The sequence below is a fragment of the Python bivittatus genome, unplaced genomic scaffold (genome assembly GCF_059951505.1).
Source record: "Python bivittatus isolate LINGU-HERP-01145 unplaced genomic scaffold, Pbiv_v1 ctg000070_np1212, whole genome shotgun sequence".
In the NCBI taxonomy this organism is placed as follows: Eukaryota; Metazoa; Chordata; class Lepidosauria; order Squamata; family Pythonidae; genus Python; species Python bivittatus.
Window position 1 is genome coordinate 24,625,419 of NW_028277034.1, and position 27,312 is coordinate 24,652,730.

The 27,312-nt window shown below is 37.6% G+C and overlaps 1 protein-coding gene across 1 annotated transcript in view; it reads left to right on the forward strand.

Annotated features, from left to right (window-relative positions):
* RNF150 (ring finger protein 150) overlaps positions 1-27,312 on the forward strand; it is an 88,953-nt gene that overhangs the window by 42,445 nt on the left and 19,196 nt on the right. The window contains exons 2-6 of the mRNA XM_088132826.1: positions 12,368-12,618; positions 20,663-20,734; positions 21,120-21,202; positions 21,902-21,998; positions 26,674-26,884. Of these exons, the coding sequence (XP_087988952.1) occupies positions 12,368-12,618; positions 20,663-20,734; positions 21,120-21,202; positions 21,902-21,998; positions 26,674-26,884 (714 nt within the window). The remainder of the gene's footprint in view (positions 1-12,367; positions 12,619-20,662; positions 20,735-21,119; positions 21,203-21,901; positions 21,999-26,673; positions 26,885-27,312) is intronic.

Consider the following 27,312-nt stretch of genomic DNA (forward strand, 5'->3'; position numbering starts at 1 on the left):
ACATTTATAAATAATAATATAGTGGAGATTTTGGCATTCCGCTCAAAAATGTATACATTTTTTATATCATGAAAACAAATCAATGTACTCTGGTATTTTTTATTAATGTTATACTTAGTATTAATTGTGTAACTTCAGTAATTATCTGTCCATTTGTAGATAATATCTTTTTTTGAAAACACACTTTTGTTTTACATAGACATTTTTAAAGCAAGAGGGAAAAAATCTGGGTTAATTCTTTTTCTGTATTTATACCAGACATTCAATATATTGCTTAATATTCCATGATTTCTTATAAATTGTTTGTTTCTCTTTGTATCAATCCAGAGATATTTGTACAGATCATCTGGAAGTCCTGCCCTTTCTGTAGAAGTGCCCAGGTTGTAAGGAGAAACAGTCTGTTCTTTAATCCATGTTAAACAACTGGGATGATAATACAATTTAAAATTTGAACACACCAGTCTGCCTCACTCTTTTGAGTCATATAAAATTTTGAATGTAATCCTTGGTCATTTATTGGATCATATGTAGTTCATAACTTGTTTATGCCAGTCACTTAATAACTTGTTTTCAATATATATTTGAGTCATTTGGAAGACAAAGTTAAGTCTTGGTAAAATATTTATTTTAACAGCTGCAGTTCTTCCTAACTAAGACAGTTTCAATTTTTTCCATCTGGAAATATCTACTGTTATATTTTTCCAAATCTGTGAGTAATTATTTTTAAATAAATCCTTATTTTTTGTCAAGTAAATTCCTATGTATTTGACCTTTTTTGCACTAGTGTTAAACCCCATTATTAAATGCAGGTGTTGTTTTTCTTCTTCTGTTTAAATTCCATGTCAAAATTTGAATTATATCTTTACTGATATGATTACCTGACACAAAACCATATTGCTGTATATATTCCACTATCAATTCTAAACAGTCTTTTGATTGGGTAGCTGTCGGTAGATTATCAGCATGTAATTTCAATTTGTATTCTTATGTTCCTAGTTTAACTCCTGGGATTTTATTTTCTTGATGTACTTTCATTGTCCATGGCTCTAAATGCCAATAAAAAGAAGTAGGAGAAAAGGGACAACCTTGTCTTGCCCCTTCAGTATGGGGCAAGTTTAATTATAACATCCCAAAGAATACAAGATGATACTGATCTATCATAATTCTCATAAGCTCCAAGAGTTTTCCAGGGAAAAATTATGAACTCAAAACATTTGAAATAACGTACCTTTGTGCATGTCCAGACAAATTACAGGATAAATTGTGTGATAAATGTGACACTGAAATATATACAATCACTGAGCTTGTACAGAGATAGAAAGAATATTGGACTTCAGCACCCTCAGACAAAATAAATTAAATTTAACGCAACTCCTGCCTAAAATGTTTAACTATTTCTTAAAGATAAATTTGAGTCTGAAGCAAAATCCTCTGCTTCTTTTCCTCTATCAAAGATCTTGGGGAGATGGTATTTCCAGCTCAGCACAGCAACTTCTTTCTCTGTTCTCCAGAATTCTGCCTTCATCTTCTAAAACAATAAACTTTTTTTTCTCTACGTAGCAGGGAAGGGCTTGAGGAAATCTTTGGAGCATACATAGTAAAGCCCATGCATGAGAGAAGGTGTGTATTCAAACTCAGACACCGTCTGGCATTTAGACTGGCAGGGAGGCTGCAGTATTGTGAATCCTGACTGGCTATTCAAAACAATGTTTTATCGTAATTATACTATGTATGATTCTTATTCATGCTCTTATTCTGAATAAGTCCTGGATAGCAGAGAAGGAGAAAGCCTTTCTCTACCTTTGGAAAGAGTTTTTCACTGACAGAGCACTTGCTTTGTGTACAAAAGGTTCCAGATCACTCTCTTAATAGGTCCGTTAAGTGCCCAATACTGTCTCCGTGCCATGACCCAGTCTGAATCCAGATATAAATGAATAGAGAAAATTAATTTCATCCAGGAATATTGGTAGTTACTCTATGTCCACCCTCCTGTCCATCATGGCAAGAAATGGCAAATTTGATACTGGCCAAAGAGGATACTGGTAAAAAGGAGAAGGACCTAGAGATGGTTTCTTCAAAAGGGGATGTCCACAGCTTCCTTCAAGGCAGGAGGTACTTTCCTACCAGTGGGAGGTGTTAAAAACATCAAGAATAATCCCCTCAGTTCATCCCTTGTTCCCACTACCAGCTAAGGTGTAACATGAACTCATTTAAGCATCCTGTCCCCAACCTCAAGGCATACAGTTGAAAACTGATCCAATAGCACAGAACAAGACAGTGCATTGGTGTCATCCCCACAACCATCACTAGTAATGGCATTTATCTCACCACAAATGTGAGTGGCTTTATCTGTGAAAAATTCCATAAAGCCTTTACAGTCTGCTGCTACAAACACTAAGAGGGCACGCATGATCCTCTTAGGTTGTGTCGGCTCCATAGCTATTGGATCGAAAGGGCATACAAGCCTCAGTAAGTATGTAAGTACATGTGCGTACACACAAACCGACCTGGAACAGCTCCTTGAGGCAATTTCAGCAGATGCAATGGAGGCAGCTAAAGTTTTTTCTCCTCCATTACTGCCACGACATAGCTCTCCAGGGCACTCTAAGCTGTGTTTGGACATGTTTGCTTTTGAACCATGGCAACTTGCAACTTAGTGAACTGGCTGAAAACACTTAGTCAAGCAGGTTTTATGACAATCAGGGGATGGGAAAGTGTTTAAAGCCATGATATCTGGAGTGTCATGCAGTCCTGAAATTAAGGTTGCAGGCGAAATGCAAGTAGTTTAGGTGCATGTGGTAGCAGACTGAGTTTTCCAGTATTTACTCGCTTCCTATTTCTCTACTTTTCCAATCGACTGATATGCAGTATTCTTAAATTTATAAACCTGTCAGTCTCTAATGCATCTTTTTAAAATCAATGTGAGACTTGCTTATTTGTGCTAGAATTTGTAAAGAATAAATACTACATGCTTATGGGCAATTAATAAAAGGAGTGCCTTTTCCCAAAAGATTACTCTAATGTGACAAAGATACTATATTCTGGTATGAATCAAGACTGATATAATAGTATATATTCCCATTTAGCTTTACATTCTGTTTAATAACAACTTTAATTTTATTATAATAACAAGTACATTAATAATTTGTTTTTCAGAGATGGAAAACTTTGAAAAACTATTATCTACAGTTAGTCAAAATACCTTTATGGTGTGACAGTATGAGTGAGCCTGGTTCTTGATCATCATTATGTTAAATGAGTATTCTCGGCTGCTATGTTATTTTATGTTATTTCTGTTCTTTTTTTTTTTTACTGTTTTTATTCTGTTTTTAACAGTTAGCCACCCACGTGAGATGTGCAACCATATAAATTTATTAAATAAAATAAAGAAACAAAAATATCTGTATGATATGATGATTGCTGTGTACTTGGCTCTTTAGAAAGTATAATCTAGATAAAGTTTTATTTTAGTATACTCAAAGGGGGTGGGACACTCATATCTTTTGAAGTTTGTGATTTTTGACAAGTAAATTTTGAGTTTATAAGATTTATCCAGCTGTTAGCCCTTTCTCTATGTAACGTCCTCAGTGAGTTTTCATTCTTAGCATCTTTTATTCAAATTTAGTTAAACCAATTCCTTTGCTTTCATGAGTTTGTCTTACTAGGCATTCCAGGGGTCCCAACTCCAAATTAAAAATTAGAGGAGATAAGGGACATCCTTGATGAGTTCCATGTTGCATTTTAATTAGTGTTTTCATTTTCAAGTTTTCTTAGCAAAACTGTTTCTTCCAAAAATCATATTTCTTATCCAAAACAAGATTCAGTGTGTAGGAACTTTGGTGCTGTTTAAGAAATCATTTCCAACTTGCATGGCTTGAAGGCACACAGTGCAGTAACCTTACCGAAGCTGACACTGGGTAGATGGCAGTCCAATTCGAGACTTGTGTCAAAGTTGCTTATTGCACACCTGAATTCCACAAATTGGCTTATTCAGATCCTGGCTCTTCACTCAGTAGCAAAGGAGCAGAAAGCACTGAAGAAGTATTCATGTTAAAATCAAAGCATGCCAATGGGACCAATGTGCTTTGCTTATGGTTAGCTAAATGATAGAATGTAAACCATACAAGATGGTTCATTATCAAAATGGATGACTACGATCTGATTTTTGTATCTTTGCTCCATTCAGTATCCATAGAACAAAACTTTGTACAAAAATAAACGACTTCGTCATTCTCTGTTGTGGCATTCAAAGGGAATGTTGCTTAGAGACATGCAGTTTGAAACTGATAATCTAGTGCTTTGTTCTTAGCATTTTCGTAGCGTTCTTTTTCTCATGTCTTAGGGCAAGACATGTCTCCTCCAAGGGAAATCCACATAATAATAGGTTCTTTACATATATCAAGCCATATCTACTTGCACTGGAAAAACATTATACAAACGTTTTTATTGGAGGAAGCTAGCTATTTCTTATAAACTTCAGGTGTTAAACACATCATTTTTTTAAAACTGATCACTATATGACTTACTGTAGTACTTTATAGACAGAAAAGGAGGATATTTATGGTTAACATTTATTTCCTTTCCCTCTTGTTAACAGAAATCTAAATGAAGTCTTTTGACTGCTTATGCTGCGCAGATGCACAACAAAAAATAGACTACTCAGAACAAGTTTGCAGTTAAATCCATTCCATTCCCAGTGTTGCTATACAACAAGGTATAATCAGGAATCTACTTTTATTTTGTAAAGTAAAATATATTTTCTTATCCATATCTTATTTTTAAATCTTTTCATTACATTTTAAAATAAAGTAGACAATTTCATTTATAATAAAAGAGACATTTAGAATATTCTGCAAATTAAGAAGCAAAGAAAAAATCGAATAATTAGGAGTAGTAAAAGATATAACAAAGATTTGCTCTGGTACCTATATACTGTTGTGTGTGTGTGTATGCATGTGCGCATGTTTGTGTATACATACACACAAACATAAAATTTAACTTGTCTTTTGTCTAATTGGCACTCTTAGCTATAAAATGATAAATATTGGGTTTACTTGTAATTCTTAATTAATGAGCAATCTTATCCATTGTTACATTTCTTATAACTTTGTACAATACTCTTGAATAGTGGCATATATTTTATTTCCTCTATTTTGCTGCACTTCTAAATTTGAACCTACTAAAAGGCAGAAATTTAGTTTTCTTCTAATTCAAATATTATTTCCTTATCTGTATCACCAAACAAAGCTGTCCCAGAAAAAAAGAGCAATACTCTATACGGATTTTGTTTGTACAGTATCTTTGGTCATAAAAGCCCACAATTTTAAAAAGGAAGAAAAAGATCTGGTTTCTAAAGCATTACATCCAGGAACTTTGTTGGGCAATAATGCCTTGTGCCTCTGAAGACCAAACGGGACTTGAATTTTTACAGCGCATTTTTTCATAGGAGGCTGCAGTTGAGGCAATCAAAACTTACACATCTATATCATCCATACATATGTAGAACTAATATTATGCCATGGTTAGAATATTGCACTAGGGCTGGTGAAATCCAAGGTCAAACTCCCGTTAAACTTTGATACTTCTTAGGGGACTTTGCCTTACCAATACAAGCTATTGAGTCAACTCCTGGTGACTGTATGAACAAATGGCCATCTTAAACATATATTTATTAATACCTCATTGCTCTTTCAGAGACATACTAGGGTTTTTTAAATCTCATCCATTTGCCATGTCCTTTGTCTTCTATTCTCTCATCTACTCATAAGGTTGTTGTGAAGTAAATGCAAGGAATGTAACCTTAAATAGCAAAATGGAAATGTTTGGCATGCATAAATATCTGCAGAGCCCAGCCAAAGGCTATATAGTTGTCAGATTTTACATAGGAAGTACACATATAATTTTATATCTTGCTTTTATAAATTTGTTTTTCTCAGGATAAAAACAAATTTTAGAATTCTCTTTGAATGACTTACCTAGGCTATAAATGCTCTTTTTATATCCATATTTATTTTTCTTCTGATATAATATCTCATAACTTTATGAGAAGACCAAGCAACAGCATTCCTTTTTCAGGTATGACAGCTCTTTATTCTCCATTTAAGAAAATAGAAGTTACCGTAGACATGTCTTTGAATTGTCCAGGGGGTTAGCAAATGGAACTGATTATCCTGACATTTCTAGGATAAATACAAACCATTTTAGAAATTCTGTGTTACCCTTTAGTGGAAATTATAGTATTTTTATTGATGCAGAATGATCACACAAAAATATAGATGTGCATTACTAGTTGTTACATAGAATTATATCACTATTGTTAAAAATACATAGCTTCATTGTGTTTGATCAGATGTATCTATTACATACATACAGTGGTTAGAAGTATTTGCTAATCCTCTTGACAGCTGAACTTTTTCCTCTGGAAAGCATAAAAAAAATATGAAACTATTATTGGAATTAAATCTGCATCTTAGATTTTATGAATCTCAAGGCTGAGTTGACCAGTTTTCAGTTTGGATTAGGGGCTAAATTCAATATTTCATAAGCAGAATTACATTCAGCAGAACATCTCTTTGTTTTCCCCTTCTCCAATACATGCTTGCATGCCCTAGATCTGCTTCGGAGGATCTTCCAATTCTCTGGAACAGATTTAGAGAATACAGTGGGGTGGGGTGGGGAATCACAAGCAGATGTTGTTTTACCCTGAAATACACCAGTAAAGCTAACTCTACATAACTAAAAAGAAACTAAAGCACAATGGGTGCTCTGTCTGCAATTTTCATATCAGCCATGCCAGACTTGCTTCTTGATGAGCTGAGAATCCTTCTCATGACTTAAGCTCCATTAGTCTTACCATTGTGAGATTTATGGAAAGAACATCTGTTAAATGGGGGAAGGGAAAACAAGTTGCTGAATGAGCTTCCAGGAGCAGCACTCTTAGCCTGTGACAATGACTGGGAAGAGTCTGGATTTTTAAAAAAAAATCTGGGTTTGCAAAATTAAACTGGAGTCTCAATACTGTTCACATTAAAACCATGCTTCCACTAAAAAGAAAAACACACAGAAAACTGTGGAAACAAAATAATCTATTAACATGAGAGAAATAATGTTCTTCTGGAAGACCAAAAAGCAGCACATGGAACATTTTAATGATTTTGAATAGAGATGTTAATGCTTAGATATTCTATGGATGCTTAACCTAACAGAATCAAAGTATATTTCATTTTGCATTGTTGTGAAGAAATATAAAAGCACAAAATATAACACTTCCACTGGTTATGTTCACTGTATAGTCCATTTGCACAGTGTCTGCATACAATTAAAGAAAGCTGACAATTTTTGAATTCTTTGAGGCCTTGACATTGATTTCAGAAACTTGAGAAGAAAATGTGGCTTCTCTGCATCCTGTCTTGGTTTGTGCAGTATTGGAATTATCACAACTAGCTGTATTTTGACTGACCTGAATTTTGAAAGGAATCCTAATTAGATTTGAGCAGATTTTATCTGTACTATTTGGCTAATAACTGAAAAGCAAATTCTGACTTTAATTTCTCCATGGCAGATACTAAATGACCACAATTTAAAACAGAGAAAACTTAATTGGCTATGATTACCATTTTACATTGTTAGGCTTCTGCACTACGATGGAGTTCATGGTCCAAGGACAGGATCATTAAGAAGAGAAATCTGGGTTTTAAAATATTTATATGAACATGTTATCTTTCATCATAAAATTCTGTTTTTTATGTTTTTTTCCATAGTAAACTCTCTCTCCTGCAGTAACTCTCTTAGATTGCTTTGAAATTGGATCCACCTAATGTTCTATATTTCCTCATACCATTTGTTATGAAAGTGCAGCTTTAAATTAATAGGCATAGCTGTATGGCCCACACATTTAATCCTTTTCTTGCTATGCTGCCTTTTGTAATATAGTTTGTCTTTTATGGAAAGTTGCTCTGAATGTCTAATGTGCTTCAAATAATGCAAACACTGTTATAGTTTTCTTTGAGTCCCCTCAGTTTTCTTATGGAAGAGAGTGCCTGGCAAACCTTCAGAGGCATGTGAGTACTTGCATTTGACTTAGTCCAGCTCAGGACTAAACACCTGAACACAGGGCTTAATGATATACGTAGGGCCATGATAAGGAAAAGGCTGTATAGGCTTCTAAGTGCATTTTAGCTTCATAAATATATCCACCCCTGCAACATGTTGTATGCAACACTAACCTGGCCTAACAGATTTTACAGGGATTTCTATCATGCCACCTTAGTGAACACAAAGCTTTTCAGACATCTCTGCATTTGTTAGAAGTTGAAAACTCAGTCTTCCCTTATAACTGTCCCCATCAGGATGATGTTTGTAAACCACTAGCCAGATATACACAAATACATGTGGATCAATGTGTAAAGTGTATATGTATGTGTATCTTTTTGCTCTCTCTTTTGTGATGAAAGCAGAGGCTGTGCATTAAATCACTAACTACTGAAAGCAACTAGGAGGGGTGGTAAACTCAGCAGTTTGGAACAGAATGCTTGTTTACTTACAACTGTGGAGTATCCATACTTCCTTTTTTTGGAGATCTAAGAAGAAACAGCTAACGACACAAAATGGGATGTAAACAATTGTGAAACCAATTGGTCAGCAACACAAATCATCTTGAAACCACCACAGCATATATTTGAGGACAGTAAATGCCAGCGGATGGAAAGATTCCTTGTTACACTACTTATAATAACAAATGTCTTTTGTTTGAGGGGAAACAGTCATTCTGGCCTTTACATTCACAGTAGTCTATGATGAATAGAATGTGGTGACACATATTATTAGGCAAATATAGTTTTTGTAAATCAGAATTATAATCTGAGGCCCTGATGTTGAAAGTTCAGTGGAGCACTGTTAAGGACCTTCTCTGTAGTGGCATACTGATGGTGGAAGTCCTTTTTTTAATACTTGGTACCTGGTTTCAGGGCTACTAACTTTCAGAAACCAAAGATGCAAACATTTGTTTGCTTTTTTCATGTCAGCACTTTGTTACTTTTTAAATGTAGACAGATTGTGTTATTTAGTTGGTTTAGAATTGGTTTTCAGATGGATGTTTTGAGCATTCATGTGATGAAAATGGGGTTTTTGAGGAGGGGAATGGGTTCAATTGCTCTAATTCCCATTAATGAAAGGGGACCATCAAAAAATGCTTACTGTACATATTTGAAAGATGCAGACGGATATTCATATTTCCCAAAGTTAGTAAACTAACAAGTTAAAATATAATCCCAAGAGCTTTTTCAGGTTTCTTCACACACTCCCAATTAATGGGTCATTGACTACAGTGATCAAAATGAGGGGAAAAAAAATACTTGTGAGGAGGGACCTTATATGAACCTTTTGCTTTTTTGGATCCGTCAGAATCTTTAAAAAGCTATGGAAGGAAATCTGTGGTCAGATTTTTTTTCAAAACAAATAGAAGAAATACAGATTTTTTTAAAGAGTATGAATGTGCCATAAGTAATATAAGATGTAGTAATATGAGTTTATTTTAAAGTTGGCTTTTGATGAATCCTAAGGATGATTTAGAGCAAATGACTTGTTTCAGTTTATTTCAGTTAATATCAGATAGCAGTTTTAAAAACTAAACATTCCTCATTATGGCAGAACTAACAAATCGTATTAAATGCCTTGTCAAAGAAACAACAGAGAATTCAATGTTTAATTCAGTACTTTTTGAGGCTATCCTTGCAGTTTTCCCCAGGAGTAATATGTTGTGATGCTGACCAGGTAGGGGGAGGCTTATTTGTTCTTAGGATGGAAATGATGCGTGTAGCGCAGCGCCTTGTCCTTTTCACTCAATCCAGTTAAAAGTCATCATAAGTAAATTGCATAAAAAGTAATGGGCCGTTGGGACTTGAGGGATTGATCCCTAAAACAGTTTCTTCATGGATCTTAAATTCTAGCTACATATGGATGGTTTGTAGAGTGGAACATATTTAACTTCACCTGCAGTCTGAATAACCATTGTGCAAACAGCTGGAGCAGTGAAAACCTACAGTGGGCAGAGATCTTGCATATAGAACAATTCAAAGATAATAGTAATTAAGAGATAAGAAAGAAAAGCAATGATTAATGAAGAGTAGATGAACCTGTTAAAGTCTATGCAAGCAATGGAATGAAGTCACTCGTGCAAACTGATTGTGAATAGAGAACCAAAAAGTGTTATGGGATGTATCTCAGACATGATACTGAGATGTGTTGATTTTCTGCCATTATTGAGAATGATTCTAAAATAAAGGCTGTTATAGATCCATCTATCCCTCCTAAATTATTTTTAATAAGAAAAAAAAACAATGAGAATACACAAAGATTACAAGAGAAAAACAGCCTTCCAATAAAATTCTGTTCAATGAGGTATGATGATTGCATGATAAAACTTATATTTGGAATCACCCTGAATCCTCACTGCTGCTTCAGAATCTAAAATTAAAGTGTGCTGCAAACAAAAAGTGCTCTTCAAATTTCATTACCAGCACAATTGGTATATGGTGCAAGTGAACTAGGTTTGATGACCCTGTTCTCAAAAGACTTGCAGATTCTTTGTCTCATTTGTTAAATAACAATGGAACAAACAAATGAAAAGGTATTTAAAAAGATGATTCATTCACTGCACTTTGACACCTTTGTTTCATAATTCAGTGTGATTCATCCTCTTGGCTACCTACAAATTCATGGCAAATTCTTCATTAATATCAACTAGAAATAGGAGGAGGAAAGAGTTTATAAAGTTACTAGTGGGGACATAGCTAACATAAATACAATTTACATTTAAATATTTTGTATCCCTGTATTATCTACATACTCAGGTTTTCCTGCTTCTAGTCTAGTGCCTTAGTCACTAGACCAAACTGGCTCTCAATCATAACTTAGTTTTTATTAATTTCAGAACAGCTAATTTTGTCTGGAACCAGGCAGTGTCTCTCAACCAGGATTTCTATTCCAAAGAATTTAAGAGCCTCAAAGAACCCAGAGAAAAGAAACTACTGTAAGAAATGCCAAGTAAATTTGTGAAAATAACCACAATACCTAACAAAGTGAGACAGGATTGGTTCACTGAGTAGGTGATCAATCCAGGATTCTCTACAATTGCTTTCACATCTGCCTGCTATAGATCCGGTCCTGTATTTCATCTAAATAGCATCGCTTCTCTGTCCTTTGATATTTGAGCAAATTAGTCTAGGTCTAAGTAAAACTATATGGAATCAAAAATGCCAGTGCTGATATATAAACTATAAAGCACAAAGATAATTTCCAGCTTATGCTTATTGTAGATTCTCTTTTTCTATGGCAAGACAACCTGGGTTGGTGCCATGGCAATAAGATTGTAAATGTAAGTTGAAAGATTTCATTTGGCAGAGTCTAAATATGGTTCAAGGTATCTGCATGCCAAGAATCTGGGTAATACATGGGTAATTAGATGTTCAGATATGGAGCCTATGCTACTTTAAGTAAGAAAGGATTAACTCCTTTTGTGTCTCAAGCAGCTGAAGGATGCTATGGAGGTCCACTGATAATAGCTAAGAAATAAAGGGATCTTATAAGGAGAAAAGAGATTTTTTAGAACAAAATAATATACCAGAGAAGGTAAAGAGCTAAGGTGCTGCCATCAGGCAAAATCATAAACATCTAGATATGTATCTGGACAGTGGTGGATGATGGCATCCAATTCATTTTGGAGGAAAAAGCTTGACTCAGACAGGAAAAGGAAAATCTGTTCACTAAGGTCATCACAGTGTGCTAGATGCATCAAAGTCTTAAATATTCAACAGAAAAAACAAAGCAGAAATCTTTGTACATCTACACAGATGTATCAGCAAGGATACATTGTATTTTGCAAACTGACTTTTGGGAACAAGATATACATCTTAAGGTGGATCCTATGTTCTGTGAACTATGTCTGTTGCTGATCCCAGATGTAGCCATTAGTTTTTTCACCTGCTTTATCTTTGTACAAGGGTGAACAACTTCTATTGTCTTAAGGGCATTATGAGGCTTTATATGGCAAGCTGAGGGCCATATTCCCAAAAGTCCAGCTTGGAAGGTATTTTTAGGAGTTTTAGCATTATGAGACTTAAGACATTCATTTTGCCTCTTAAAACACATAGAAAATTCAAAATTATAAGAAGTACCCAAATTTTGGTTCCACTTCTTCTGGGAGCCTCTGAGGAATTAAAAAAGGGAAGCTGGTGGGTAGTTGGTGACTTCTGGACTGCATTTTTTTCTTGTATTTACTTTTCCAGTGATAACACTCTTGAGGAAAATAAAATTGTTTTGGGGATCAGTTGGAGTATTTCTCATTTAATAGTTCTTTCTTTTCTGATAGGTATTGATGATGTTGTGGTGATAATGATCCCTGAGCCAAAGGGGAAAGAAATAGTGAGTCTACTGGAGCGGAATATTACTGTAATGATGCACATAACAGTTGGAACCCGTAACCTGCAGAAGTATGTTAGTCGTACTTCTGTGGTGTTTGTATCTATCTCCTTCATTGTGCTGATGATCATCTCCTTAGCATGGCTGGTCTTCTACTACATTCAGAGATTCAGATATGCAAATGCCAGAGACAGAAATCAGGTGAGTGGCTACTTAGCTTGCAAATAAGTACCAATCCTTCTCCTTTTTCAAAAAGAATTCACCATAAACGTGGTATACACATATTTTTACCTTCAGCTCCCAGAAATCTGAGAAATATTGATTGGGGATTCTTGTTAAAATGCAACACAACTGGAACTGGATTGGTTTATGTCATGTTTAATTTTTTAGTGCCCATCAAAAAAGTATTCATCATATATATATAAAATTTGCATAAGAAATAAAGGAAAGTGTATTTTGTAAAGTTAAATATGGAGACAAAGAGCAAGAAATTGATCAGCTAAGTCCCTCTCGTCTCACCTAAGGTGGATAAATTAATATAATTTAGCACAAGTTAATTAATATATTTTTACTTGGATTACATCAGTCAATGGACTAATCAAGTCCATATGCCTTAAATCAGCCAATGCATCGAATTAATAAGCAACACAATATACAGTATGTCACTACTTCTTACTTGAGTGCAGGAGTTTGCAACTTGCTGTTCATTGATATGATAGTACCACTTTCATGTGTCATCAAGATTCTCCTTATGGGCCCAGATAATTCTGAAGAAAAAGGAAAGAAAGGAAAGGACCTAGAGATGTAGGGCACATGAAAGTGGGCTGGAAGATTCAGCACAAGGGCTGGAAAAATAAATAGCAACTATTTTAGTTAGGCTGGGATGCTTGTGTAGTGGTTGAATAATGTATGTTTGTGTAACAATCTGTCACCTCCAACTCCCAATGAAAGAAACTCTCCGTGAAACCAATGTAGGTTCAAAGAAAAGTTCATTTATTGAGAAGTAGTAAACAGGTCCCAAAGATTGCTAGACTAAGCCCGTGCACGCCAAAGTTACTTTTACCCATTTCTGTTGCACCCCCCCCCCACCGCCAGCTTTCCCAGTCCTCTTGTCCATCTCCCATTGGTATGACCTTCAGCATTCTTGAGAATCTGATAACAGCCCATCTGCTTCTAACGGCTCCTTCCTGGCATGGCACCCTCCCCCCATCTACAATGGCAGAAACGAAGCAAGCAAGCTAATAAGTTGGTTAATTGATTGCAAGGATTCTGACATGCCACCCCTCTGGAAAAAACCCTCAGTTTGGGGTTGTCGAAGTGTCAATCTGAAAGACAAAATAGCAAAGGAAAACATATGTACAAATATACAACAGGTTAGATATGGTTATTTGGGTTTATCTGGCTAACGTTTGTAAAAGTCCCTGATTAACTGCGGTGCACTGACATGTTTCTTTTCCACCCATTCACAGAAAGACCTGGGGAAATGTTTCCACTGAACTAGGAGTTGAATCTCCCCATGGTGTTTCCGGGCATCTAAAATCTCTTTAACCTCAAAATGTTGTTTGTCCTCAATCATTATAGGATCCAGGGGAGGTAGAGTTGGGTGCCACTCTGGTGACTCTTTGCAAGGTTTCAGGAGGTCACTATGAAATACAGGATGAATCCTCTTGAGGGTCAGAGGCAGCTGCAAACAAACCACGATGGGGTTGATAACTTTCTATATTGTGAAAGCTCCCACAAATTGGGGTCCTAATTTTTTCGATGGCTGCAGCATTCTGAGGTGCTTAGCTGATAAGAACACCTTGTCTCCCACCTTCCATTGCTTCTCCGGTGATCGCTTATGGTCGGCATACTTTTTGTAACTTTCCCTAGTGTCTTCCAATGCTGCTTTTATATCCGGCCATATGTCTGTCATTTGCAACCCAATCATCTGCTGAGCTCACCTGAGTGGGCTTCTAAGGAAGTTCGGGGATCGGAACAAAATCCTGACCAGTAACTATTTTGAATGGGGTAGACCCAGTGTGCACTGCGTTATTATAAGCCACCTCAGCAAACGGCAAGAGTTCGTCCCAATTATTTTGTTGGTAATTGATGAAGCACCTCAAGTACTGTTCTAACATGGAGTTCAAACATTCAGAATCTCCGTCCGTCTGGGAGTGATGACTCAAACTCAGTGCCAGACTTGACCCAATTAACCCCATGAAGGCTTTCCAGAACTTTGAAGTGAACTGAACCCCGTGATTGCTAATGATCTGTTTGGGGACCCTGTGAGCTGTATAGACGTGCTGTATAAACATTTTGGCTAATTTGGTTGCCGAGGGGATGGATGTACATGCTACATAGTGCGCTTCCTTTGAAAATAAGTCAGTGACTACCCAGATCACAGTTTTCTTGTTACTTTTGGATAATTCCACAATAAAGTCCATAGCAATTTGTTTACAAGGTCTGTCTGGGCTCGCCACTGGTTGCAATAGAAAACCAGGAAAATAGGAAAAGAAAGGAACCATGGCAGCGGGAACAGAGGCAGGGTCCCAAGAGCTGGTGACCCTAGAGATCGAGTCATACGAGGATGAAGACCAGCCAGTGGGAAACTAAAATGTCCTGCTTTAAAACACGCCTGAAAGCAGGCGGCTATCCCAGGGCATGAGGATCGAACGGGAGATGAGTCGGGGAGCGATGACATGTCGGTGTGTCTCTTGACAGTTGAGGTGTCATGTGGGGCTCACATGGTAAAAAGGGGGACCAGTGTTGTGACGCCAGGGGCTGCGTTGGCAGCTGCGAGCGTGGAGGCTCCTGGACTGGATAATTCCAAAGAGACCTTAATTCTGGAGCAGTTCAGAGAGTTGAGAGCTGTGTTTAGCGAGATGGAGTCAGACCAGCTTCCCCCTCCACCGACCAACAGACTGTGCAACAGAAATTGAACCTGGAGCCAAATTCCCCAAGCTGAAAATGTATTCAATGACCCCTAAAGAAATGGAAGCCCTAAGGGAATTCATTGATAAGAATTTGCAAAGGGGGTATATACAACCTGCCAAATCGCAACTGGCTGCACCTGTCTTGTTCAGGGAAAAGATGGGTTGTTGCAATTGTGTACTGACTATAGGGGATTAAATGCTGTTTGCAAAGAAAATAAATATCCCCTCCCTCTAATGAAACTTATTGGCCCATTTGTTGAAGGGAAAGATCTTCACCAAGCTGGATTTATGAGATGCCTATTTTGGGTGTGAATGAGAGAAGGAGGTGAATGGAAGACAGCATTCAGTTGCCCCCTTGGATGTTTTCAATATCAGGTCATGCCATTCAGATTGTCGGGGGCATCGGGGGGTTTTATGCAGTTAATTAAGGAGGTGTTGCATGAGGACGTATACTGGGGTGTGTTGGTATATCTGGATGATATTTTGATTTATACTGAAACTATGGAGGAACACATGGAATTAGTGAGAAAAGTGTTGAAGAAACTGTTGGAAGCTCAACTGTATACTAAATTGTCCAAATGTGAATTTCACCAAGAGCAGATTGATTATTTGGGGTACCGAATCTCTAACAGGGGAATCAAGATGGATCCAAGCAAGTTGCAGGACGTAGTGGGTTGGGAACCATCAAAAACATGGCGGCAACTTCAAAGTTTCCTGGGCTTTGCAAACTTTTACTGCCAGTGTATTCCAAACTTTGTTCAAGTAGCCCTTCCCCTCATAGACTTATTAAAGACAAAGGGAAAGACAAAACGAAAGCCCAAAAGCAGGGGGCGGCGCTAGCATGGACAGAGGAATGCCAGGCGGCGTTTAAGCAGTTGAAAAGACTCTTTACCGTGGAGCTCATTTTGAAACATCCCAACCCCAGAAAACTTTGTAATCCAGGCAGACGCCTCAGATGTAGCAGTGGGGGCTCTGCTGCTACAAAAGTCAGAAGATGGGGAGTTACATCCATGTACTTACGTATCACAGAAGTTTACTGAGACAGAGAGAAGATGGCTAGTGTGGGAAAAGGAGGCATTTACTGTGAGATGGGCTTTGATTTGTTGGAGACATTTGCTGGAAGGGTCATCGTCTCCCTTTGAAGTTTGGACCAATCACAAAATCCTGGAGGCTTTGAATGCCCCGCGAAAGTTGCCCCCAAAACAAGTCAGATGGGCTCAATTTTTTAGCCGGTTTAAGTTCACCTTAAAGTACATACCAGGAGGAAAGAATTTTTTGGCAGAAGTGCTTTCTAGACTACCCCAGCATAACAACCAATGGGAGGAACTGATCGCTCCAGTTCTTCCTTGTGCTCAGGCAGGAATGGTGGTGGTCACCAGGGGGCAAAGTAAAACAGAGAAATGCGAACTGGAAGGAGAACTGCTGAAGGAGTTGAATCGCCAAATAGAGAAAGATGAATTAAGAATTAATTAATTAAGAATAGAGACTCTAACTAACAAACAAGGGGCATGGTGGTGGGGAGACAAATTGTATGTCCCTGCCGAGTCTAGGAGATGGGTCTTGGAATGCAGCCACGATAGCAAAACAGCAGGGCACTTTGGGTTTGTAAAGACTTTGCACCTCCTTCGGAGGCAGTTCTGGTGGCAGCAATGAGGAAAGATGTAGCTGATTATGTGGCTAGCTGCCCCACATGTGCAATGGCAAAGCAGCAGGGGGGGAAACTGATGGGTCTATTGCAAGCCCAGACAGATCTTGGAAACAAATTGCTATGGATTTTATTGTAGAATTGTCCAAAAGCAACAGGATAATTGGGACGAATTCTTGCCATTTGCTGAGGTGGCTTATAATAACACAGTGCACCAAAGCACTGGGTTCACCCCGTTCAGAATAGTTACTGGTCAGGATTTTGTTCTGATCCCCGAACTTCCTCAGGAGCCCACTCAGGTGAGCTCAGCAGATGATTGGGTTAAGCAAATGACATACATATGGCCGGATATAAAAGCAGCGTTGGAAGACACTAGCGAAAGTTACAAAAAGTATGCCGACTGTAAGCGATCACCGGAGAAGCAATGGAAGATGGGAGACAAGGTTTACCCCGTTCAAAACAGCCACTGGTCAGGATTTTGTTCCGATCCCTGAAATCCCTCAGGAGCCCATTCATGTGAGCTCAGCAGATGATTGGGTTAAACAAATGACAGAGATATGGCCAGATATAAAGTTGGCGCTGGAAGATGCTAGGGAAAGTTACAAAAAATACACTGACCGTAAGCAATCACTGGAGACGCAATGGAAGGTGGGAGACAAGGTGTACTTATCAACTAAGCATATGAGGACATTGCAGCCATTGAAAAAGTTAGGTCCCAAGTTTGTGGGACCTTTCACAATAACGAAAGTTATCAACCACATAACGGTTTGATTGCACCTGCCTCTGACCCTTAAACGGATTCATCCTGTATTTCATAGTGACCTCCTGAAACCCTGTAAGGAGTTGCTGGAATGTCACCCAACTCAACCACCTCCGGATTCTATAATGATTGAAGGTGAGCAGCATTTTGAGGTTAAAGAGATTTTAGATGCCCAAAAACACCATGGAGAGATTAAATTTTTAGTTCAGTGGAAGCATTTCCCCAGGTCTCCATGCGAATGGGTGGCAAAGAAGCATGTCAACGCACTGCAGTTAATCAAGGACTTTTACAAATGTTACCCAAATAAGCCCAAATAACTATATGAATCCTGTTGTATAACTGTACCTATGTTTTTCTCTGATGTTTTATCTTTCAGATCAGCACTTCAGCAACCCTGATCTGATTCTTTCTTCTGGAGGGGCGACATGTCAGAATCCTCACAATCAATTAACCAACTTGCTAGCTTGGTTGCTTCGTTTCTGCCATTGTAGATTGGGGGCGCCATGCTGTGAAGGAGCCGTTAGAAGCAGATGGGCTGTTATTGGATTCTCAAGAATGCTCAAGGTCGTACCAATGGGAGACGGACAAGAGGACTGGGAAAGCTAGCAAGGGGGGGTGCACTAAGAAATGGGTAAAAGTAACTTTTTGGTGTGCCCAGGCTTAGTCTTAGCAACACTTTGGACCTGTACACTACTTCTCAATAAATGAGCTTTTCTTTGAACCTACATCGGTTTCAAGGAGACTTTCTTTCATTGGGAATCGAGAGTGGCAGATCATTACAGCTTCTCTCTGGTTCAGCTAGTCCTTTGTTTTTTATATGTCCAAAATATAATTCCAACAGAAGCTTCTTGGAACAGAATGAAAAGTGTTACATTACAAAGTACTCCAAAGGTTATACTATAATGGGAAATATGAAAAATGAAGCCTGGTGGAATTATGAAGTGAAAAAGGCTGTGGATAAGAAAAGATTATGTGAAAAAATGCATATAAGAAAATGGATCATGGAAAAATAAGGATAATAGCTATTGTATAACATATATAGAAATAAAATGATAGCTGCAAAGAATGTAGTCAAAAAGAGCAAGAAATGGTTAAGATTGGAAGAAACAGTGACAATACAGAACATTTTTTTATGGAAATAAAAATGGTTTGGAAATGGATGAAAAGGACTTAATAAGAAGCTTCTAGCAGAATGAATGGGATTAAAAATGAAAGTGTTTAAATTATTTGTGATGAACTGAAGTGACAGAATGCTGGAAGAAGTATTTTGAGATTTGAATGGGAAAGATAATGTTATGTTAAAGAATGGAACTGAAATGAATGCTATACATGTTCAAGAATGGAACTGAAATGGATGCTATACATGTTCAAGGAAAAAATGATAAAAGGGAAGTCATAAATCCTGTGAGAGTGTTGAAAAATTGTAAGGCTATAGGTGTAGATGGTGCAACTGGAGAATTAATATAATATTTAGCAAATGTTTCAACATTGTGTAGGGAGTAAGTTAATAATGTGTGATGTCCTCTTGATTGTTTAATGCATTTATGGACTAATGTATAATGACAGCTATGGTGACTTTAGAGGCATATTGGCCAGAGACGTGAACGTTCAGGTATTGCCACATGCAGATGATGCATGTGGCAGCATGCTTGAGCTGAGAACCCAAATGATTTGCAAATGAGAGATTGTATGATGCACCAAAGAGTTTGGATCTGAAAATAAATTATATATAAATGGTAAAAAATTAGAGCAAGTAGAGAAATGTGTATACTTTGAAAGAATGCTTACTAAAGGAGGAAAAATGGATGGAAGTATTCTAAAATGTGTCAGTGCTGGTAGAACAGTAATAGGTAAATGTGTTCTCTTGAGAGAAATACACATTTGTGAAAAGAAGAGAAATGTCTATGTTTAAGAGCATGTTTCTGTCCACTTTGTTAAATGGAAAAGAGTTGGGCATGTTGGCAGACATAAAACTAACTTGAATGCAGTGGGAACGGGGTACTTAAGAAGCATATGTGATCAAATTAGAAGACATAGGATCAAGAATGAATCGTTCCTGAATGAATATGGGTTGAATTTGAAAATGAATGATGGAAGAAGTATGTTGAGATAGCTGGCTCTTATGGATGCATGAGCAACAATCAAATTGCAAAACAAATATATGAAGGAAAGGGAATGGATTCAGAAGAAGGGGAAGACCAAGAAAGTCATAGTTGGACAGAGCTGATGAGAGGGTGAGAAATTTAAAGAACAAAAGGCATTGTATGAATCAATGTGTGGATGTGATGGAAGAAAGGATGGTTTGCTCTGTAAGGAAAAGAAAATATGGAGGCATATAATGAATCATATTTATGTAAAAAAGAATGCTGTGGCTATATTTCCTTTCTTTTATCTCCTGCCTTTAACTTCTTTTATCCACTATTTATCACTTTTTTCCTGAATTTTCCATAATATTGCTTACCCTAAAGGGAATAGCATGGTGGGTTTGTATGAATTTGGGACCATCTGTATGGAAATCATATGATCAGATAATCAGTTATGTTCCTTCTTCAATTATAGATGTTCTTGGTTTTAGCCTTAATTTTTAAGATATTCATATATATTCTTTATATTGTAGGGTATTAATGTATTTTTCTGGATATGTGCTAGTCACTGGTTAACTAAACAGCTAGCTAGTAAAGTAAATATAAGACACAGAAAGCAAGAAATATCTAGTTTAAACACTTCAGTAACAAAATCTCAATATGGTAGGTTCAAAATTTCATATTTTTAATCTGTGCTATGTTAAGTGTTCTGCAGAGTTTTTTCCCTATAGAAGTTCCTGTTTTTCCCTCTTTTGTTTTAAATGGTCTTGAATTATTATTAATGCAAGAGGTAAACTGTATGAAGGAATCTCCTATAAGTATAAAATGATTTTTTTTTCAGCGCCGTCTTGGAGATGCTGCAAAGAAAGCAATCAGCAAACTGCAAGTCAGAACAATAAGGAAAGGAGATAAGGTAATTTTAAAAACTCTTCTCTTTAAAAATGACCACTTTGTTCAGAGACAAGCATATTAAGGACAAAATAATAAAAAATAAAACTAGAAGTTTTTAAACTTGCTACTACAAAATGGAGTGTGTAAGACCTCAGCTGGTCAGAGTTTGAAAGATTGGATAAACCTACAGAAGGTTCATGCAAAGCTACCATTTTCACAGTGATCTGAAGTTTAGACTGTCCATGTACATGTACCACAAGGAAAAAAACAGGGTAGGCTCTGTTATATCCTACCACCATTCATTTGCACATGGATATTGGCCTAGATCAACAAGGACGCGTCTGTGTGGATTTCACTCAGCTTGGATTTTTGTTGTAAAAATATTAATTAGCATTATTGTTTTTTAGGAAACTGAGTCTGATTTTGATAACTGTGCAGTGTGTATTGAGGGATACAAACCAAATGATGTTGTCAGGATTTTGCCCTGCCGGTAAGTTATTATCATTATCCCAACAAATTTAATAAAGTAATTGATTTTAATAAAAATTCAGAATCTTTCTCAAAGTTTCATTAGGTTGCTTGATATAGAAGTTTTGGATTCCAGGCCTAGCACCTGACATATTTATTGTATACACTCACTATGTTTATTAATGTTCTGTAATGTCACATTATTTGGGGTGAGTATACATATGTCTTAACTTTTATGACAGGTCCCCCACTACTGTCATAATAAATAAAATACAATGAACTCTTTATTCGTCATACTGGGACAAATGTTTCATTATCTCTATCTAAGTTTGGAATTGTTATCATGGACAATGAATTTGTTCATTTATTTATGCTATTTTTCACATACATCCTTAAGTGATGATCATATGGATTTTTAAAATGAATAATAATAATAATAATAATAATAATAATAATAGCAGCTATTTGATCCACTTTATTTCAATCTCTGGGATATTTCTCTAAGATTCTAATACTGCATCATAACCAACTCCAAAATACTTCTGTTTTTTAACTCATGGCTTCATTCTTCAGGTTTTCCTTTTGATAAAAATGTTGCAGAAACATATCATTAGTTTAGATATTGTATATTGCAGAAAATTATTTCAACTTAATATCTGAAAATTCTGACTTTACAGAGGGGAAAAAATTGAATTAAATGCCATTTTCCTCCATTTCATAGGCATCTCTTTCACAAATCTTGTGTAGATCCATGGCTCCTAGATCATCGTACCTGTCCTATGTGTAAAATGAACATACTAAAAGCACTAGGGATTCCGGTAAGCATGCCAAGTAATAAAATAAGTAAAATTGTATTTTGTGAATATAACTTTTACTCTTTTTTTAAAACAAAAAGCAAGTCATATACACTAATTTATAAGTAAATTAGTCCATCCAAAGCCTTGATTGCCACTTGGAACAAGGGGGCAGCTGAGGCGCTGGATCGGATTGTGCCCATGTGAGTTTCCCCTCTCTGGGATCCCGTCACTCCCCATGGTTTACAGAGGAATTCAGGGAAATGAAACAAAAGACATCTAGAGCATCGCTAGTGCTCAACCAAGGATGAATGTAAGCCGCTATTAAGGCCTAGCTTGTGGTTGTAAGAGTGATGAAGCAGCAATACTTCTCTGCCCTTATTGCATCCACAGATTGCCACCCTGCAGCCCTGTTTTGGGTAACACGAGCCCTCTTGAGTAAAAGGGGTCTGGGGAACCTTTTCCAGGGGGTTGTCGAAAAGTTTGCCCAGCATCTGTCAGAGAATTGCTCAGATTCACTCGCAGTTGGATACTGGTTTTGTGGCAGGTCCAGAGGAGATGCCTGGGGTAGTCTTGCCCTGTTATCTGGGAATGGTTTGAACCTGTTGGACCTGAGGAAATGGACAGGGTCCTTAGGACTGTGAGCTCAGCCACCTGCTCTTTAGATCCATGCCCCTCCTGGCTTGTGAAAGTGGCCCGGGGGGTGTCATGTGAGTAGGTTCTAACAGTGGTTAATTCTTTGAGTGATGGGGTTGTTCCTTTACCTCTTAAAGAGGCCTTAGTTCACCCCCTTCTCAAGAAGCCATTGCTAGACCCCACTATTCTGGGCAATTTTTGTCCAGTATCTAACCTCCCCTTTTTGGGGAAGATGGTTGAGAAGGTGGTTGTGCAACAGCTTCAGAGGACTTGGATGAAGTGGATTATCTGGATCCCATTCAGTTAGGACTCAGACCCTGGTATGGGATGAAACAGCATTGGTTGTACTTTTGGATGATTTCTGGCATGGGCAGGATGGGAGTTGTGCATCCATCCTTGCCCTACTTGACCTTTTGGCAACTTTCAATACCATCAACCATGGTATTGTTCTGGATCGGCTCAGAGGATTGGGGATAGGCATTACGGTGTTGTGCTGGTTCACCTCCTTTCTTCAGGGTCAGTTCTAGTTGGTGATGACTGGGGAGGAGAGATCCCACCCTTGGTCCCTACTATGTGGGGTGCCACAGGGTTCAGTGCTCTCTCCTCTCCTTTTTAACATCTACATGAAGCTGCTGGGTGAGCTCATCTGTTGCCCTGGGGTGAGGTATCATCAGTATGCTGATGATACCCAATTATACATCTCTGTTCCTGGTGAATTAAGCGACACTGTGAATGTCTTATCTTGGTGTCTGGAGGTTGTGAGGGTCTAGATGGGGAACAACAGGCTTCAGCTGAACTCTGGCAAGACTGAGTGGCTCTGGGTTTTGGGGCCTGCTGGTTCTAGGACTATGCCATCTTTGGTGCTGGATGGGGTGGCACTGCCCCAGACAGACCCAGTGCGCAATCTGGGGGTCTTCCTAGACTCATGATTCCTGCTGTCAGAGTCGTGAGTCTAGCAGGGCCTTTGCACAGCTTCAGGTTGTGCACCAGTTGTGCCTGTTCTTGCATCAGGAGGCTCTGCTCACAGTCACTCATGCCCTAGTCACCTCCAGATTGGATTATTGTAATGTGTTCCACATGGGGCTGCCCTTGAAGAGTATTCAGAAGCTTCAGCTGGTGCAGAATGCAGCAGTGCAGGCAGTTATGTGTGCTCCTAGGACAGATGTGATGGAATATATCTATGAGGAAGAGAGTGATGGGGGGGATCAAGGTTATCAGGAGGGAGGGAGTACATTTCAGAACAGGAAAGGAGATAAGAGACAATGCAGTCCTCAAGGGGAGTGTAGGAAGCGAAAGAAGTTCAGGATAGCCACTCTCTAGAATCTCCCAGGGTATATCCACTAGTTGCTGTAGTATAGATTTAGTTTGGCAAGATTCTGTCTATAAGGTGTAAGCAAATAAAGGAACTATACTCAACTGGACTGTTGTTCTTGGGCTGGGCCTGACAACAGCACACGTTACACCTCTGCTCTGCGAGCTGCATTTGTTGCCAGTTTGCTTCCAATTCAAGGTACTGGTTTTAACCTTTAAAGCCCTTCATGTCATGGGACCGGGTTATCTGAGGGACTGCCTCTCCCTGATTATATCAGCCCACCCCTTTAGATCCAGCAGAGAGGGCATGCTGCGGATACCATCTGCCAGGGATCTACGTTTGGTGGGTCCCAGCTGGCAGGTGGATATCAGAGGAACAAATGCTTGAAGAAAATATGTGTTCTGTTTATGCTGATAAGGTAAAACCTATACATAAGAGTGGCATCTAATACAAACAGAACATTATGTTAAAAACCAGCCATCATGAATTTCCCATCAACAAATTCGCATCTATCATTTGGCTCTCTCTGGCCATCTCACCTAGCCTATGGTTCTTCTCAGCAATAAACGCAAAGAGAATTGAGTGTCCCTACCCAATGTATAGTATTGCTCAGGCTAGAAAGAAAACATGTTTATCTGACTAGAGATTCTTAGCTTCTTTGATCATCTTGATGTTAAAAATAATGAAAGTGATTAGAAATTAGCTGCCCATTTGAATAACCTTCTATTTAAGCAGCAGTTAAAAATAATAGGCCATTCCCTTATTTGTCCATGTTTTACACCCACTCTGAGATGAGAGGAAGAAACCCTAAGTTTAGATTGAAGATTGTGTCTGATTAAAGAAATTAAGGTTTACTTAGGTGTGTACTGACACAAATGCAAACTTCAATGTGAAGAAAAATGACAGAACTGCCTAAAATCTGGTCTACTGCTTACAGATGAGTTAAAATCCCAAAAGAAAATAAAATGCTCCAGGCAGAACACAGGATGGCAATGGCCTACTATGAATTGAAAGCTCTCTCAGAATCTCTGTAAGGATGCTGGAGAGACTTCAGATGACTATTACAAATCCTGCATAGTTTTAAAAGAAATGTATGTATGTATGTATGTATGCATGCATGTATGTATGTATGTATGTATGTACTGTATGTATATTACACTTGAACCCAGCCCAAAGTAAGAATAGAAGCTGAAGCTGAACACCCAATGTCATAAGTTGCATGGGGAATAAAAGATAGAAGTATAAATACAACAACAAACAGAAATATAAAACTCTAATGCAAATTCTTGGCTATATATTTTACCTGCTTCTACATAAACAGAATCATTTTTAAGCAAAGTTCCTCTGCTTCCTTTACCTGGATCTCCCCCAGCTTCTTGAAATAGTCTGGTCACTTATCAGAGGCTGTTGGAAGATGGAAGCCCCATTCCTTACCAAGCCTCTTTCCACAGATTTATCCTGAGTTTTGCCTTTTGTTTTAAAACAACCATCCTTTTTCTGTCTTCAGCAGAGGGAGGGGCTGGTGTATGTTGCTATGTACATGACCCAAAATATATCTCCCTTGTGGGGAAGTGGACTGACAGTCTGGTATAAGGGGCTATAGTCACAATGCCCCTGCTTAACAAGTTACTTTGCTTGCTACAAACACCATTTCAGAAAAAGACATTTAAAGATGATACATCACAGTATTTCCAAATGAAAACCAATCATTAACTTCACACTTTAGAAATGCACAACATCAGAATAAAAATATACCAAAGCCTGACAAGTAGTGCTATACAGAAGAAATGACCAGTGAAAAGAAACTTGGTTACTATTAATATTTGATGCACTTTTTATTTGATACCATTTACATAATTGGAGTCATTTGAGGCTATTAATGGAAGAAAAAAGTTTATCTTCTTACAAACTTAAATATTTAGAGAAATCACTGATACTATTCGCATTGGTATTGCCATAAGAGCTGATGAAGAAGATTGTTTTTAAAACACAATGAATTCCTTGAATCTTGAGTTTCCTAAAGCAGTGAAGGTTCAGAAAAAAGGAGTTGTAGAAAGAAAAAGATAGTCCCCCCCAGATGAACTGAGCCACAACTTTTCCTGATTCCCAAGCAGTTTGGATTTGGCTAGAAAAGAAGTTGTTCCAAAAAAACCCAAAAAACACTAGTTATCTATGCCTCCTGGATGAGGAAGACTGTTTCATTGTATAATCTATATTGGTATAAAGAGTGAAACATCATCTCTGCTTGATTAAAAGTGCTCTTTGAATGTGTTTCCCTGGATATTTTCACTGAACCTACGTCATGAAATAGAAGTATATGTAGTGTTTCACTGAGAAGAAATGGCCATAGTAAGTATAAAATGGTTTGCATTCCAACTCATGTGAAAATGCTATAAATTCATTTTCAGATCAGTGTTAGATAAATTGAGTTACTGTTTTAATCCCAGGCAATTTTGCAACAAAAATCTGTCATAACAAATTTCTGATATGGCCATTTCTTTTCAGCACAATATACAAATTAATATAGAATCCATCAACTTTTATTTTTCTTTAAAGTGAAATGAAAATACATAGTTAGCAATCTGTTTCCTGATAATATATGGAATATATTAATATGGAATCACATATAAATTGTAGGGATGACTTTTGGAGGTGGGGGAAAACAGACCTCTTCAATCTATATTGCTCCTGAACATTATCTTTTACAATCTTTCTTCCCAATTCTATGATTCTCTTTTTCATTTCTTTTAGCCCAATGCAGATTGCGTAGATGACATCCCTCCAGATTTTGAAGCTTCTATAGGAGGGCCACCAACCAATCAGATTACAGGAGCTAGTGACATAACTGTGAATGAAAGCTCTATAGCAATGGATCCCCCTATCCGGACAGTTGGAGTATTACAAGTTATCCAGGATGCAAATCCTCTTCCACAGGCTGGGGAAAGTAACAACACCACAAGCAGTAAGTTCCCATTGATCACTTTGCTTTGAAAAAAATGTTACAGATGTGATTCATAAAAGTATCTATGGTGGCTCTTCTGAAATATTTTCAGTTAGTTGATCCTCTGCATTCCAGTTGGAAAACAGTTCATTAAACTGGAATTTTCATAGGGGATTATAGTACAATTCATTTTTTTCTGATATTAATTCAAAACCAAATCTCATTAGTGGCATGGAACCATAGGATCAACATGCTCAGTACATGATTGTTGATTGGCTGTGATCATGCTGTTATATTGGAGAATAATGCTTTAAGGAAGAGATGGGAATGTAGAGGTTAAATAACTGCATTACATACCAAATACTGCTTGGTTTTCTTTGCTCCCACAAATACTATTTTCACATACTCATAAAATTCAATAATGAATTTTCTGCATGGTCTTATATCTA